Here is a 15,252-nt window from a genome sequence, read left to right as displayed (position 1 = left end):
CCAGCTTTTTCCCCAAGTAAGGATCCTCCATTACATGGATGACATCCTGTTGACCCATGGAAAGGTAGACCTCCTCAAGACCGCATTAGCACATTTAATTCTAACACTCCGAGAGGCCAACTTAGTAGTGGCCCCGGAAAAAATACAAATGACCGAGCTTGTCACCTTTTTAGGAGCAAGACTCACCCCTACCCACATTTCACCCCAGAAGGTTACACTCAGAGTAGATAGGATTCATACCCTAAATGATATGCAGAAGCTTATGGGGGACATAACCTGGATCCGCCCGTATTTGAAATTACCCAATGCAGATTTAATGCCCTTATTCGACTTGCTGAAAGGGGACCCGGATCTAACCTCGCCTAGACACCTCACCCCTGCGGCGAAGCAGTCCTTGTACCGAGTAGAGCGAGCGCTCAGTAGTGCTGCATTGAAAAGAGTGAACCCCAGTGAGCCCTTTGATGCCTGTCTTCTACCGACAGAATCACAGCCCACCGCAGTGCTATGGCAACGGGGACCATTACTCTGGATTCACCCCGGAGTTTCCCCTAAAAGGATTTTAGAACATTATCCCACTGCAGTCGCTGAACTGGCCCTACAAGCCATTAGACAGGCGGTGCAACATTTTGGTCTGCAGCCCAAAAACCTCAGGGTGCCTTACTCTTCTCAGCAACTTGAGGTGCTTACTGGGTGTATAGATCAATGGGCCATTCTCCGATGCACCTTTTCGGGATGTATCAATAATCAGTACCCCAAAGACCCCCTTCTACAGTTTGTCACCCGACACCCGGTGATTTTTCCCAGGGTCACGTCGCCTAGACCAATTAAGGGCGCCCTCACTGTGTACACTGATGGTTCCAGCTCCGGTGTAGGAGCATATTGTGTGGAAGGAGATGCTCCCAAAACTGTTCTTTTTCAGCCACTCAAACCTCAGTGGGTCGAACTGCAGGTCGTCTCCACGGTTTTGAAAGAGTTTCCAGACCCCCTGAATATTGTCTCTGATTCCATCTATGTTGTTAATTCTCTGCAAATTTTGGAAGTCGTGGGCATTATAAAGGGTTCCTCCACAGTAAGCACCTTCTTTCTCGAGCTTCAGAAGGCGATTCTCGCGAGACAGCACCCCTTTCATATAGTTCATGTTAGGGCTCATACGGGCTTACCTGGCCCCATGGCACACGGTAACCATTTAGTGGACATGGCTACTCGGCAGCCGCATGTTTTTCCCGTGCTGACACCATACCAACAAGCCCGCGAATTCCACAGCAGGTTCCACATTAATGCGGGTACCCTGGCTAGGCGATTCAGTATACCACGAGCAATAGCTAGGGACATAGTCCGCGCCTGCGGAAGTTGTGCTACTCTTAGGGCTATCCCCTCAATAGGGGTAAACCCTAAAGGACTCGTCCCGGGAGACATTTGGCAGATGGATGTCACTCATTTTCCCGAGTTTGGTAAGGTCAAATACTTGCATGTGTCAGTTGATACCTATTCTCAGGTGATGTTTGCCTCTGCCGAGACAGGAGAAAAGGTCCATCAGGTTATTGCGCACTGCCTTGCAGCTTGGGCAACATGGGGTAAGCCAAAAATTTTGAAGACAGACAACGGCCCGGCTTACGTTAGCAAAGCTTTTCAAAAGTTTTGTGATGTTATGGAAGTTAACCTAAAACATGGCATCCCATACAACCCTCAGGGGCAGGGTGTCATCGAGAGAGCGCATAGGACCATTAAAGAACTATTGCAAAAGCAAAAGGAGGGAATAGGTCATGGTCTGTCCCCCAGGGCCCAATTGTCTGCTGCCCTATTTACATACAATTATTTAAATGAAAACACATCGACCATGACACCTGCCCTGCAACATACCACCCCAGGTCCTCTACATAGAGGCCTGGTCCGCTGGAAGGATGTTTTAACGGGGCAGTGGAAAGGCCCTGACCCAGTGCTCAGCTGGGCCAGAGGCTCTGTTTGTGTCTTTCCCCAGGAACTAGGACGTCAGCCAGTGTGGGTGCCGGAGAGACTGGTGAGAACCGTGCAGCCGCCTGAGAATACCAAAGAACTGCAGCCGGATAAGTCGTCGAACCCCCAACGTGACCTGTTGGATCCAGCCCTCGACTCACGTAATGAGCGGTCAGATGATGTCGGTGGCGCCAACCACTCCCCAACAGCCCGGGAAGAGGGCCTGGGATATTGAACCTTTTTCCCTCCTGGTTTGTCCCTCTCTACCGGGGAACTCGCCTTAACCATGGAAAGTGTTAACGAACTTGCCAACGCCACTCGAAAGGCTATACAGGCCCACGGCAAAATGTTGCAACTGAATTCACAGGCCATTCAAAGCCTGCAGCTTGAGATACAGGAACTCGGCCAAGAGATAGACGTGCTCTGGGAAGTGATTGGGCAAGCATGTGATGCCCGATGGCTCTGGTCAAAAATCTGTGTCACTCCTACCAGAGCCAACACAACTGTTAATATTCAAAAGATCTCTGATTGGCTGAAGAATACTTATCTCCCTGAATTTCAGAATCTTACCCTGCAGGTGGAGTCCAGTCTAGATAGAATCGGGGGCATTAAGTTACAGCCCGTGACATTCGATCTGTCTACTTTAAAGGAAAAACTGGGGGAGTTGTGGAGCACAGTCACATCCTGGCTCTCCTGGCCTAATCTGACGAACTGGGTTCTCCTTGCTGTGGGGTTGTTAGTAGGTTTGATCATTGTTAAGAGCTTGCTGGAGCGTCTGTTTCAAAAACAGCAGCAATTACGTGTTACCGCCATGATGGCCATGTCCTCTGCCTGTAACCCTCCTGATGACTATAGTCCCTCTGCCCAGCACCCATCCCAACCACTCGAAGCGGGGCATTTGGGGGCAAGGTTCGCAGCTAAGTATTTGGCAAAATCCCGGATATAAATAATCGGCACCAGTGGTCCTATTTTTGTCTCAGGTAGATCTCTTGGGCAGAGTCCTAGTTGTGGCCAGACGGGACCCCTGCCATTGCACAGAGACACCTAGTGACGCCCTCGACACTGGCTACCGTTCTCCTAACCCTCTTGTCCCCCAGTTGCGAGACTGAGTACTGCAAGGAGGGCCACATGGTTTCCAGCTCATGGGCTCTCCGGTCTCTATATGAAGTGAGCATTCTGGTCGGTGCCAGAGGCCCCGCCGCAGTATGGCCGGGACCTAGTCCAGACTCCCCAAAGCACCAAAACATACGTTGTGGGCCATCTAGGTCCACGGGAGCACATTCATCACTGGAGACACTGGGGCATCAAAATAAAAACAAAAAGGGGGAGATGTGAGCAGCCACATTCCGGATTAGGCCTAGTAGACAAGCTGCAGCCTGCCCTTGAGTTCCCCCCGCCCATCGAGTGGTGCAAAGATGGCGCCCACATCCTGCTTCCGCTTTGTGATGTATGTGACAACCCTCTGTATTCACCAATCATGCTTGTATGCGTGGCGTTTGCCCATTGGATATACGTAAGGTTTATAAGAAAGTTCCCGGGCAGAGCTCGGGGAGACAGCCCACAAGGAGCCGCGCCTGACGGCCGCATCGAGGTTGTTCTCCCCCGAGGCGTCTTGCCCCGGGCGGAACCTGTAAAGAGGATGATTGCCTAGTTCCATTAAAAGCCTACATGCTTCACTGCTGCGAGTCCAGAGTGATCACGAGTGCGTCGGGTAAGACATTGTCCGCACCCTCTCTCCCCTTATCTCTCTGGTCCCCATCGCCGGCCGACCGAGGACTCGAGGCGAGGCGGAGAAAGCGCCGGACAGCAAGACACATGGCAGCATCTGCTAGTCTCTCCTTTCTCTTCTGGGTTTCATTGCTTTCAGCTTCTTGTTTTTGCAGCTTTATGTCTCTCTTTCTGTATTCATTCCATTTATAAAGGATTCCAGTAAGAGGAGTAACACCCATCCTGAATGAGGTGGATCATGCCTATATGAAGTAGTCTCATCAAAGGTAAACCCTACTGTTCACATCCACAGGAATGGATGAGATTTAAGAATATATTTTTCTGGGGTACATACAACCTCAAACCACTGAGTAACCATCAATCTGATTGCTGTTTCTGTGGATTTGCCTATTCTGGATATTTCAAATAAATGGAATCATACAATATGTGACCTTTTGTGTCTGACTTCTTTCACTTAAGCTTAATGTTTACAACGTTCATTCATGTAGTAGTATGTATCATTACTTCATTCCTTTTTATGGCTGAATAATATTCCATTGAATGTAAATACCAAAATTTGTTCATCTATTCATCCACGGATGGACATTTGGGCTCTTTTCACCTTTAGCTATTGTCATTAGTGTTGCTATGAACACACATGTAAATTCACTTGTTTTAGTACCCTTTTCAATGTTTTTGAGTATATGCCTAGAGGAGTAGAATAGCTGGGTCATATGGTAATTCCATGCCTAATATTTTGAGGAACTGCCAAAAAGTTTTCCACAGTAGTTGAACTATTTTATATCTCTACTGGCAACATATGAGGGTTCCTGTTTCTCTACATCCTTTGTGAACACCTATATTTTCCCTTTTTTAAAAAAATAAATAGCCATCCTAGTAAGATGAAGTGGTTTTGATTTGCATTTCCCTAATGACTAAAGATGTTAAGCATCTTTTCATGAGCTTTGACCAATTGTATCTTTGGAGAAATGTCTATTCAAGTCCTTTGCCTGTTTTTATATGGAATATATGAGTTGCAAGACTTCTTTATATATTGTGGATAATAGACCATAATTAGATATAAGGTTTGCAACAATTTTCTCCCATTCCAAAAGCAGTCTTTCCACTTTCTTGATAATGTCCTTTGATGCACAAAAGTTTTAAATACTTATGAAGTCATTTTTTTTTTAATTTTTTCATTTGTTACTCATGCTTTTGGTGTCATATCTAAGAAATAATTGCAAAATAAAAGGTCCTCGTATTTCTTGGATGTATATATTGATGTATTTCATCAAATTTGGGAAGATTTTGGACATTGTTTTTAAATATTCTTTCTTCCCCTTTCCTCTCTCTCTTCTCCTTCTGAGACTCCCATACTGAGTATACTGGTCTGTTTGATGGTGTCCCACAGGTCCCTTCATTCTTTTTTTCTTTTTGCTACTCATACTGAATAATTTTTATTGTCCTATCTTCAAATTTACTGATTCTTTTTCCTTATATCTGCTGTTGAACCCTGTATTAGTTTCCTAAGGCTGCTGTAGCAAATTGGCCCAAGCTAGGTGGCTTAAAACAACAGAAACTTATTGTCTCACAGTTCTGGAGGCCAGAATTCTGAAATGATGTTGTTGTCAGTGCCATGATCCCTCTGAAACCTACAAAGAACCTTCCTTGCTTCCTCTTTGCTTCTGGTGGTTTGCCAGTAATCCTTAGTGTTGTCTTGAAGAAGCATCAGTACAATCTCTGCCTCTGTCTTCACACGGTTTTCTTCTGTGCATGCATCTGTTTGTGTCCGAATTTGTGTCCAAAGCCCTTCAATGTCTGCCTCCATCATCACATGGCATTTTCTCCTCTGTCAAAATGTTATTCTTCTTATAAAGACACCAGTCATATTGGATTAGGACTTGCTCTAATCTAATTTGGCCTCATCTTAACTAATCACATCTTCAAAGACCTTATTCCCAAATAAGGTCACATTCACAGAACAGGGGACAGTATTTCAACATACGTTTTTGGGGTTCATCATTTAACCCACAAAAAACTTCTCTAGTGAATTTTTCATTTTAGTTAACATACCTTTTCAGCTTCAGAATTTCTATTTAATTTCTTTTTATAATTTCTATTTCTTTACTGTTATTCTTATTTTGTGCACACATTATTTTCCTTTAGTTCTATGTGCATGAGTTCCTTTAGTGCTTTGGGCATATTTGAAAGAGTTGATTTAAAGTCTTTGCCTATTAAGTCCAAGTCTGTTCTTCCTTAGGGACAGTTTCTGTCATTTTTTTCCCTGCAAATTGGCCATATTTTTTTTGCTTCTTTGTATACCTTGCTATTTTTGTTGAAAATCAGGCATTTTTAATATTATGATTGGTAACTCTGGAAATCATATTCAATCCACACTGATTGTTGAGGGCTGCAGTTGTCCATTGGTTTAATGAGTTTTCCAAACTATTTTTGCAAAGATATATTCCATGTTGTGTTTGGTCACTGAAATCTCTGTTCCATTTTCTCGGTGGTTAGCCAGTGACCTGTCAGAGCTTTCCTTAAACACCTGGAAACAGAAAAAGAAGAAGGGAAAAATAATAATACCCTCTCAATCTTTGAAGCCTAGCTTTTAGCTGGGGCACTTCTTCAATGTTAAGCCAAGCTACCTACAACTCTGCCTAGTCTTCAACTTTCTGCTTGCATTGAACCCACAGATATGCCAGACGTGCAAGCCTAGGATCTCTCACATCTTTTCTGAATATGTGCCTGGTCCTGGGCTTGTGTGTTACACTCCATCTTCCCCTGGTGTAAATGGCTGCCCTTCAGAACCTCTATTCTTCCAAGATACTTACTCTTCAACTTCCTCCTTCCTGGGATTTGGATCTGTCTGCTGCTCTCCCCATCTGTCGTCTCTTGCCCCAAGAGGGCATGGGTAGTATATGTCTTTAAATCTTTAAACAGATGCTGCTGCCACATGGAAAGCCACCTCAGCTCAAGGGAGGAGGGCAAGAAACCAAGGTCAGCATTTGTTCCTCAGAGAACCACCAAACAGGTCAAAATGTACAACCATATTATTTTAAGAACAAGGTCTGTATTCACCCTTGGCACCAGCAAGCTGTATCAGGAACGTGGGCTGCCACTGTTGTCATGTTGAGGAATGGGTGATGGTAGGTGGATGAGCAAAAATGGCATAGGGCTCTCACCAAAATTCTGCAACTCTTCTCTTCATTAAGCAGTCCCGTGATTGCTATAATTTTTGGATTAGATTTCAGAGTTCTGAAAAAGTCATTCTGCTTGTCATTGTCAGCATATGGTTGTTTCACATGCTGACATATGCTGATTCTTTGAGCACCCTACTCTATCATAATCCATAACATCAATCTGATTCACTTTCTAAGGGTACTTTAATTCTTTTAAGTCAGAAGGGTTCATTCTGCACATAAACCTGTTCAAAATCAATAATGGGCTGTAACATTTTAAGGTGAGGTTAATTGAAGAAAATGAAAAGTAATTCTATTAATGATGGCAATGAGTTTGTGCTGACAATAATACATCAACAGTTTTCACAGGATTATGTTCTGTCACCACTCCAAAATTACTCAAGCAGGCATTGGTAAGACACTTTCCATTTTCCAAGGGAAACCAAAACTTAGGCAAGTAACTCAGTTTATTGGTGTCTAAGCTATGAAACATCTTTTGTTTTCAGCTAGATTAAATGCTAAGTATTCTTAAATTATAAAATATATTGTCTTTCACACAAGAAGACCACTAATTATCCACTGTCAGCAAATCAGTATTTCTAATTTTTGTCTAGTATTTTAAAGCAAGTCTTTTTATCTACTTACCCATGTGATCAATAGTATATAGCTGTAAAAATCATGGCAGGCTTAGAAATGCAATCTTTTGACCACATACTTTTCATTATTGTAAAATTAACTGATCTACAAAAAGGATCAAAGCATGACCTTCAGTGTGTCAGAATTCTTTATTGCACCTGTTCCATTCAAAATTCATATTTTTTAAAATGTCAAATTGGCCAGCTATTTATTCCCTTCCTACCAAGAGATTCAGGATCATTACAAAGATAAATAAACATTTTTCTCTGTACTAATGAGTTAAAAATTATGTATAATGAGAAAGATATTTATTAATAAAGGATATACTCAAAGCACTAGCGATAAAATTACCTTAGCTGACAAAATCAAGCATTTTCTTTAAAAAGTAGCTGAGATCCAAAGATTACAAATGAGTAAAAACACATCAAGTCTATTTTACAATACATAGAATTCAGAGGGGGAAAATGATGTGAGACTAGGGCCATTGCTATTAAAATGCAAACTGTGGCTGCCCAGAGAGTAACTTACCAGCCAGGAACAACTGTAGGATCAAAGTCTAAACCTACCTGTAACTTCCTCTGCCTCTTATACCTTCTTTCCATCTCAGGCACTCTGGCTGCCCTGTAGAAGAACCCACTTTGCCTTCTGCCACCTTGAGGAGTTTGAGTGGAAACTATGGCATTTGTTGATATAAAGGAGGGATTTCCCTACTGACCAATAAAATTAGTATAGAGGTTGGTAGTTGGTATAATACAAGGAGTAGAGCATAAAAGGGATTATTAGTATAGGATAGGGATATGAGTCATTGTTCTCTGATAATACGAACTGTGCTAATATTCATTGCAGGCTTACTATGTATCAGACCCTCCTCTAACTTCTATTGACTCATTTAACTTTACAACAACCCTGTAAAGGAGGTACTATTATTATATAGAAAGAATAGGGTTGACAGATAAAATATCAGGACACTCTGTTAAATTTGAATACAGAGAAAAAACAAATATCCAAATTATTGTGTAGGGCATACAAATATTAAAAAATATATTTGTTATGTCTCTGAAATTCAAATTTAATTGGACATCTTATATTTTTATTTGCTAAATCTGATAATCCTAACAGGCGGTTACACGACATGCCTGAAATCACCCAGGTGAAAGAGAGCTGGGATTCAAATTCAGCCTGGTTATTTTTATTCATTTCAATATTCTGCCTCTTCAATAGAGACTGTGGACCCTAGTGAATGGGAAAGTATTTAGAACGTGGTATTTGTCTTCCCAGGCCAGGAGCCAGGAGGGGAAAAAATAGAAAAGAACATTTGAATCTATGAAATATTATAACATGATACTCTTCCATTTCTTATATAAGATACACTCACTTTTGAGAAAGGAACAGCTCCAAGACATCAGCATCCCTCTTGTGGCCACATATCTTTAGCTGATCTTCAACTGCCTGATAACATATAATTAATCTGTCAAACCACATTCCAATGAGCAAAAATACTGAGGCATTTGCAGTCAATAACAATAACATCTACAAGAAGATCAAAAGAAAGGTGAATATGAAGGTAACCACTCTAAACTGATAAATTCCAACAGTATAATTATATGTTATTTACTCATTTTTGTGGTTGAACTTCATTATCCTTAATCCTGGACACAGATGTATAAATTTCTAATCACAGAGAAAAAAATGCATATGTGTACATATAATATATACACCCAAAACAAGTTTCCAATTCTCTGTAAGGAGGAGTAATTCATTCTTTAAATAATTATTCTTAAATCTGACTTCAAACATGAAGAATTGGTGTTTGGTAGGTTGCCCTTATTTACAGAAGACATCCAGTATCAGGTTGAGAGATGGAGGAAATAGAACACAATGTATATCATGATAGAAGAATCTTTTATGTGCCAGCACACTGTGGCTGGCACCCAGTTAGTTCTCAACAAGTGTCTGACGAATGAATCAATGAATAAATGCCATTCAAAAAATAGATACATAAATAACACACTTTTCTCTTTCTTTGCAAAGAGCAACATTGTTTTTCATGAGTTACTATTATACTTGCATCATGGGAATTTTGGTGGAGGGGCAACTTTTATTCCCACCAATTTTGTTTGGAAAACACAAATCCATTAACAACTATTTAAGTGCTTTTCTTTTTATTCTTAAAGTCCCCTGTTAAATCACAAAACAATATTTATAGGCCACATGGCCTAAGATGATATAAAAAACTTAAAGCCCATTTATAATTTGCCATGAAAAGAGACCAGCTAACAAGACACAACAAAAGCAAAAAAGTATAACCATTGCACTTCTGGAATCTGACAAGCCTTGTAATTATTGGGGTCAAAACAACCACCATATTTCAACCGGGATTTGTTGTGGGTGGTGAAGTTGTAAGTCAGTAAGTACTTTATGAAATTTTAAGATGGTTTTATTATTTAATAGACAATTTTAAGCAGAATTAAGGTTTAATAGGATTGTCTAAAGAAGCAAAGGAGGTAGGTACCCTAGAAATGGAGATCAGCAATTAATATATAGTCCCAAACTTCCTTTGTTACTCTAAGCAAGCTGAGTTTAGGAGCCTGAAGAATTTATAGATTTAGGCTTAGGCATTCCCATCAGGGAATTTTGTAAACCCGATAAGCAAGTTGAATAAACCCACTGGATCAGTCTTAGGCATTCTCATTTGGGTGTTTTAACTTAAACATCTAAATTATCAGCACCTACTATGTACAGTTAATCACAACTTTGCAAAGTATATGGATGTGAAAGGCTAGCCAAAGTAGAATTAAAGTTTGTAAGTGTAATGGTTTGAAGCTGTATGTACCCTAGAAAAGATCATGTTCTTTTAATCTATTCCTGTGGGGGTAGACTGATTGTAGGTAGGACCTTTTGATGGGGATATTTCAATTGGGATGTGACCCACCTCATTCAAGGTGGGTCTTAATCCCTTTACTGGAGTCCTTTATAAGAGAATAAAACACACAGAGAAGCTCAGAGAAAAAAGCCCGAGAGAAACTAAGACACCCAGAAGCTAAGCTCAGAAAAAAAGCCACCGGCACAGCAGCCAGAAGCTGAAAGCAACAAAGTCGAGAGAGAAGAACCAGCAGATGCTGCCACATGACTTTCCATGTGACAGAGGAGTCCCAGATCACCAGCAGCCTTTCTTCAGGAAGAAGGTATTATCCAGTTGATGCCTTGATTTGGACATTTTTCATGCCTCAGAAGTAAAGTCATAAGTTAATAAATCCCCATTGTAAAAGCCAATCCATTTCTGGTTTAATACATTTCATCAGCTTTAGCAAACTGAAACAGTAGGCATATATTAAAATTCTCAGTGTGTTGTTCACTTGATCCAGCCATTCCACTTCCAGCCCTCATAAATACACAGGTACATATACACTGAAAAATATGAATATTATTGCTCATCTCAGCATACACTATCTATAGATATGAAATACTCCCCATTAATTGGAAAATGGGTTAAGATTTAACCTCATAATGAAGTATTATGCATTAGTTTAAAATACATAGAGAGGAATATCTAGACATATGAAGATATGCAAAACATATTTTTAAATAAAAACAATTGGCAGCATAATATGTGGAAGTGTAAAAACTCTTTTGATAAAAATAACATTTATGTGTTGAATATATGCTTACAAAATGAATACACTCCAAATTGATAAAAGTCATCACTTGAGATCATGGGGGACTTTTGCTTTCTAAGCAATACATATTTTATAGTGTTCAAATATTTTATAAGAAGCACTTATTAATTAGGTAATCAGATGTAATACATAATTTAAAAAATTTAGCCATAGAATAAACATCTAAGAATTTAAATCATATTTTGAAAAATAAGAGATGAAGAGAAAAACTGAAAGCATCAGCATAGTATGTAAACTGATGGTGTAATTAATTATTTACACTGCTTTTTATCATAATATGTTCCTTTCCAACTAGAAATTCCATATGAATCTGGTAACAAGTATTAATGTTAAAGAGCCAAGAACCATGAAAACATGCCAAGAAGACTCAAGTTTCAGTGAATCCCTCGTGGAGCAATTCCAGTTCCCAATCAATATACAGCTCACGAGCAGCATATTTCCTTCATCTAAAGAAGCATAACAAGCATTCTTTAAGATTAACATTTTTCAAAATAATAGTTCCAAGCAGATTCATTCAGCTATTTATTGAACCACAAATACCAAGTGCCTAGTGCAAACAGGAGTCTGTGACTAGCTGCTTTGGTAAATGTAGCAATGAAAATTAGGTAATCACCTGCCCTGTATAAGCAAACCTGTTAGACACATGTAATGCTATTCAAGAAGACTGCAAGAATTAAGGGCCATGAGAAAATATGGTATAGCAAATTCAGAGACAAATGAAATTACTGTTGGGTTGGACAACCTGAGATTTCAGAGCAGGACTGACAGTTGGGATGGACCTTGAAGAGCAAGAAGAAAGTAGGAACAGGGTGATGGTGGAAGACTTTTTAGGCAGAGGGGAGGAAATACACAAAAAATACGAAGTGGGGGAAGTGTTAGGCGTGTATGGTTGCATAGCCTTTGGCTGCAGTGAAAGGCAGATGGAAGGTAATAGAAATAAGTTAAGAAAGATGGATTGGGGCCTTGTTATTTATGCTACTTTGAAATTTAGGTTCAGAAGCGTGCCCAAATAAAACTTTTAGAGGCCCTGAGAATTCTAATTTAAAGTCACATATTTTATATAATCTGTAATTTAAACAATTTTATATATAAAAAAAGTATATACATATGTACAGTTGATTCTCATTATTCATGGTAGTTATATTCTTTAAAGTTGCCACAACATCTGAATTAGCATATTCTGAATCAATGCTGCTAGAAGAAACCGAGATAGGTTCCTGCGAGCCTTTGGTCATTTCGTCAACCGATCAACACATAAACCTTGCTTTATGTATGCTTCTGTTTAAAGGTGCTTTATTTTATACATATTGTTGATTCATTAACATTGAACTCATGATCAACAGCACTGTAACTCATGTCTGAACGAAACTTATATGACACATATATTTTCTCTGTAAGGTACCTCATAGCCTTTTTGAGATTAGAACACTACACAATAGTTCAGCACTATGCTTGGGGGCCATTTTAAGCAGCAAAATCACCAACAAATAGCACAAAAATGTAAAATACATGGTATTGAATACACCATGAAAAGGACATTGGTATACAGTATGAGAGCTGAAACAAGAAGGCAGAGTGTTGCCTTGTTCAACCTTGGCTAGGAATGTGTGCGTTGGGCAACTCAAAATTTTCACCACTCTGCACATGTCTTCAAGTAACCATGAAAGCAATGTGTTGATTTGGGGGTTACAAATAAATTTTCATAAATAAGAGAATTTGCAAATATGGAATCTGTGAATAATGAGGATTGACTGTGTATGAAATACAAATCCTAATTAAATGGTAAAAGCAGTGTAAGAAAGTCCAACAGAGTTCTTATTTTTTTTTTCATGATAACCACACCAATTCTTTTAAACAATATCTGATATCAAGGTATTTTAAAAACAGTTTTCTCTTCTTTTGGTGCCCTTCCTTTTTTGGTACCCTAAAAGCATGGGTTTAATTAACTACTGGGTAATTCAGCATTGGATTCAGTTCAATATGAATCAAATATTGGGGAAATAGGGAGAGATGACAAGATTTTGAATTGGAAAAAGGACGTGATGAAGCTAGGCCTCAGAATGATGACTCTAGCAGCAACACACACAATGGATGGACTAGAGGGCAGAGAGAAGCTGCAGAAGGGAAGCAAGACTGCCTCTGGAAAATCAAGGCAGGAGCCAGTGAGCCTGGCTGAGAATAGTGGAAAGTAGGAATAAGCAGGGAACAGATATGATGTGGGGTGTGTAGAGAGAACTGTTGAGAACTGTCTAGTAACTAGAAGTGGAGAATAAGAGCAAAGGAAATCACAGGTGATGCTGGAGTGCTGACATGATGATGAAACAGGTGGCTAGGAGGGAAGATGAATTTAGCTGGGAAATGCTGAATTTGAGGCCCTGATGGAACACGTAGGTCAAGTGGTCCTCCAGAAAGCTCCAAGTGTGAAATCGGAGCCCACCAGAGATGTCAGGGTGGATATGTAGATTGTGAGTCATGTCAGCAAAGAGGAGAGTGAGATCGAGGTAAGATCATTGTGATACGTCTGCATTTAGAGGGAAGAGGGAAACAAGTTGGATAAAGAGACAGAGGAGGGATAGTTATAAACTTGGAATGGGTGGGAGGGTGTGTGGGGAACAACAAAAGGAATGTGGCAGCCAAGTGGGGTAATTTCAATAAGGTAGCAATAAGGTAGAATTTAAATCCACAGCACAAAGTGTTGCATAGGCTGTAGAGGATGTTATTCAACAATGTATAGAATTTAGAAGGCAGTTTCAGTAGCCTGTTGAGGGGGAAACTCAGATATCAAATCATTTCAGCATGGAGGAAGGTAAATGATTAATTTAGTCGGAAAATAAGAAACATACAATACAGAATTAGATGTTGACAGGCAGTTCTAGTACAGAGAAGGTCCCCCCTTTTTGCCTCCCCCCATCCAGTGCCTTAGGATCTAGATAAAATAGAAAGATGTTTGAAAATTGTGGGATTATTAAATGCTAGAAAAAATAAAGGCTGTATTAAGATCTGTAGAAGAAAGAATGTCCTCTGTGATGATTTTCATACTGCAATGATAGATAAATTCCTGTACCTACACGCAATACACACATGCACACACACACACACGTTAGGACTCAGTGCCTTGTAGCTTCAATTCCTGACAGAACTCCTCGCCTTTTTTAATCACAGAAGCCCCAAGCCTTGCAGAAAAGTTCTGTGAACTCTAGAACACCTCGATAGCTCCTATGTCACGTTCTGAGATCTTCCCCCCACCCCCAAGCATTCTTTTAGTCTTTACCTTAACTGCCCTCAACTCCTTGCCTGTATTGTTCATCGAAGAACCTTTCCTTTTCAATCTGACCTTCTGCACTTTAGAACATCTCGGGGTTATATATCTTCTGCTAAACCTTTTGGAAATTCAATAGTCAGGGCTCCGTATTTATGACCTTATTATCTCCACACCGCCATAATTAAATATGTAGCAGATTTTACATGGGGAAAAAGTCAATAAAAGTCTGTCATCGTGGATCAGAAGCGGCCCCCAAACCCTACCCAGACGGATACGGACCTCGGCTTCCTCTCTGGCCCACAAGGAGGGTCTGGCTGGGATCCGCCATCTCCCGCCCCCGGGACCCCAGGGGCAGCCGCGGGCTGGGCGCTCCGGCAGGGGGCAGGAGGGCTCGTGGTCTGCAGGAGGGCCGCTGCTTACCCGGCGACTGCTCTCCAGGGCAGCATCGGGCACCTTCGCCAGGTTCGCATACCGGAGGCTGCGGCTGTGCGGGTTCGGGATCATGGAGACAGCCGGGCGGCCTAGCCTGACCCGCGGCTCGTTGTTCTGTTACCAACAGCTACCGTTTGCCTGTCGCCTCCAAGTCATTCCTCACTAGGGAGGGTCTGAAGCCCAACCCGGACTTCTGTGACGCGTGCGCGGCTGGTCCTGCAGCGCCCAACGCACGGTACCGCAGCCACCTGTGTTTCCCCTGCGCGGGAACGTGCGTCGGTGGATGAGGGCGGGACGGTGGGCAGCTGTGCCGGAGACGAAGCGTGGGTCAGAGGGCCCAAACTGCGGTCACCTGGGAATAATAATTTCGTTATTTCATTGATTTGAGTGAGCTCTGAATACC

The 15,252-nt window shown here is 41.2% G+C and overlaps 1 protein-coding gene across 3 annotated transcripts in view; it reads right to left on the bottom strand.

Annotated features, from left to right (window-relative positions):
• LRRC72 (leucine rich repeat containing 72) overlaps window positions 1–14,960 on the bottom strand; it is an 81,983-nt gene extending 67,023 nt beyond the window's left edge. For all 3 annotated transcript variants that reach the window (XM_037836833.1, XM_037836831.1, XM_037836832.1), the window contains exons 1-2: window positions 14,838–14,960; window positions 8,854–8,927 (exon numbers count right to left, since the gene is read on the bottom strand). In XM_037836833.1, coding sequence (XP_037692761.1) covers window positions 8,854–8,927; window positions 14,838–14,921 — 158 coding nt within the window. In that variant the 5' untranslated portion in view covers window positions 14,922–14,960. The remainder of the gene's footprint in view (window positions 1–8,853; window positions 8,928–14,837) is intronic.
• Between the last annotated feature and the right edge of the window lie 292 nt (window positions 14,961–15,252).

The sequence above is a fragment of the Choloepus didactylus genome, chromosome 5, assembly GCF_015220235.1.
Source record: "Choloepus didactylus isolate mChoDid1 chromosome 5, mChoDid1.pri, whole genome shotgun sequence".
In the NCBI taxonomy this organism is placed as follows: domain Eukaryota; kingdom Metazoa; phylum Chordata; class Mammalia; order Pilosa; family Megalonychidae; genus Choloepus; species Choloepus didactylus.
The sequence above is the reverse complement of the archived record's forward strand: the minus strand, read 5'-3'. Positions and strand labels throughout refer to the sequence as shown.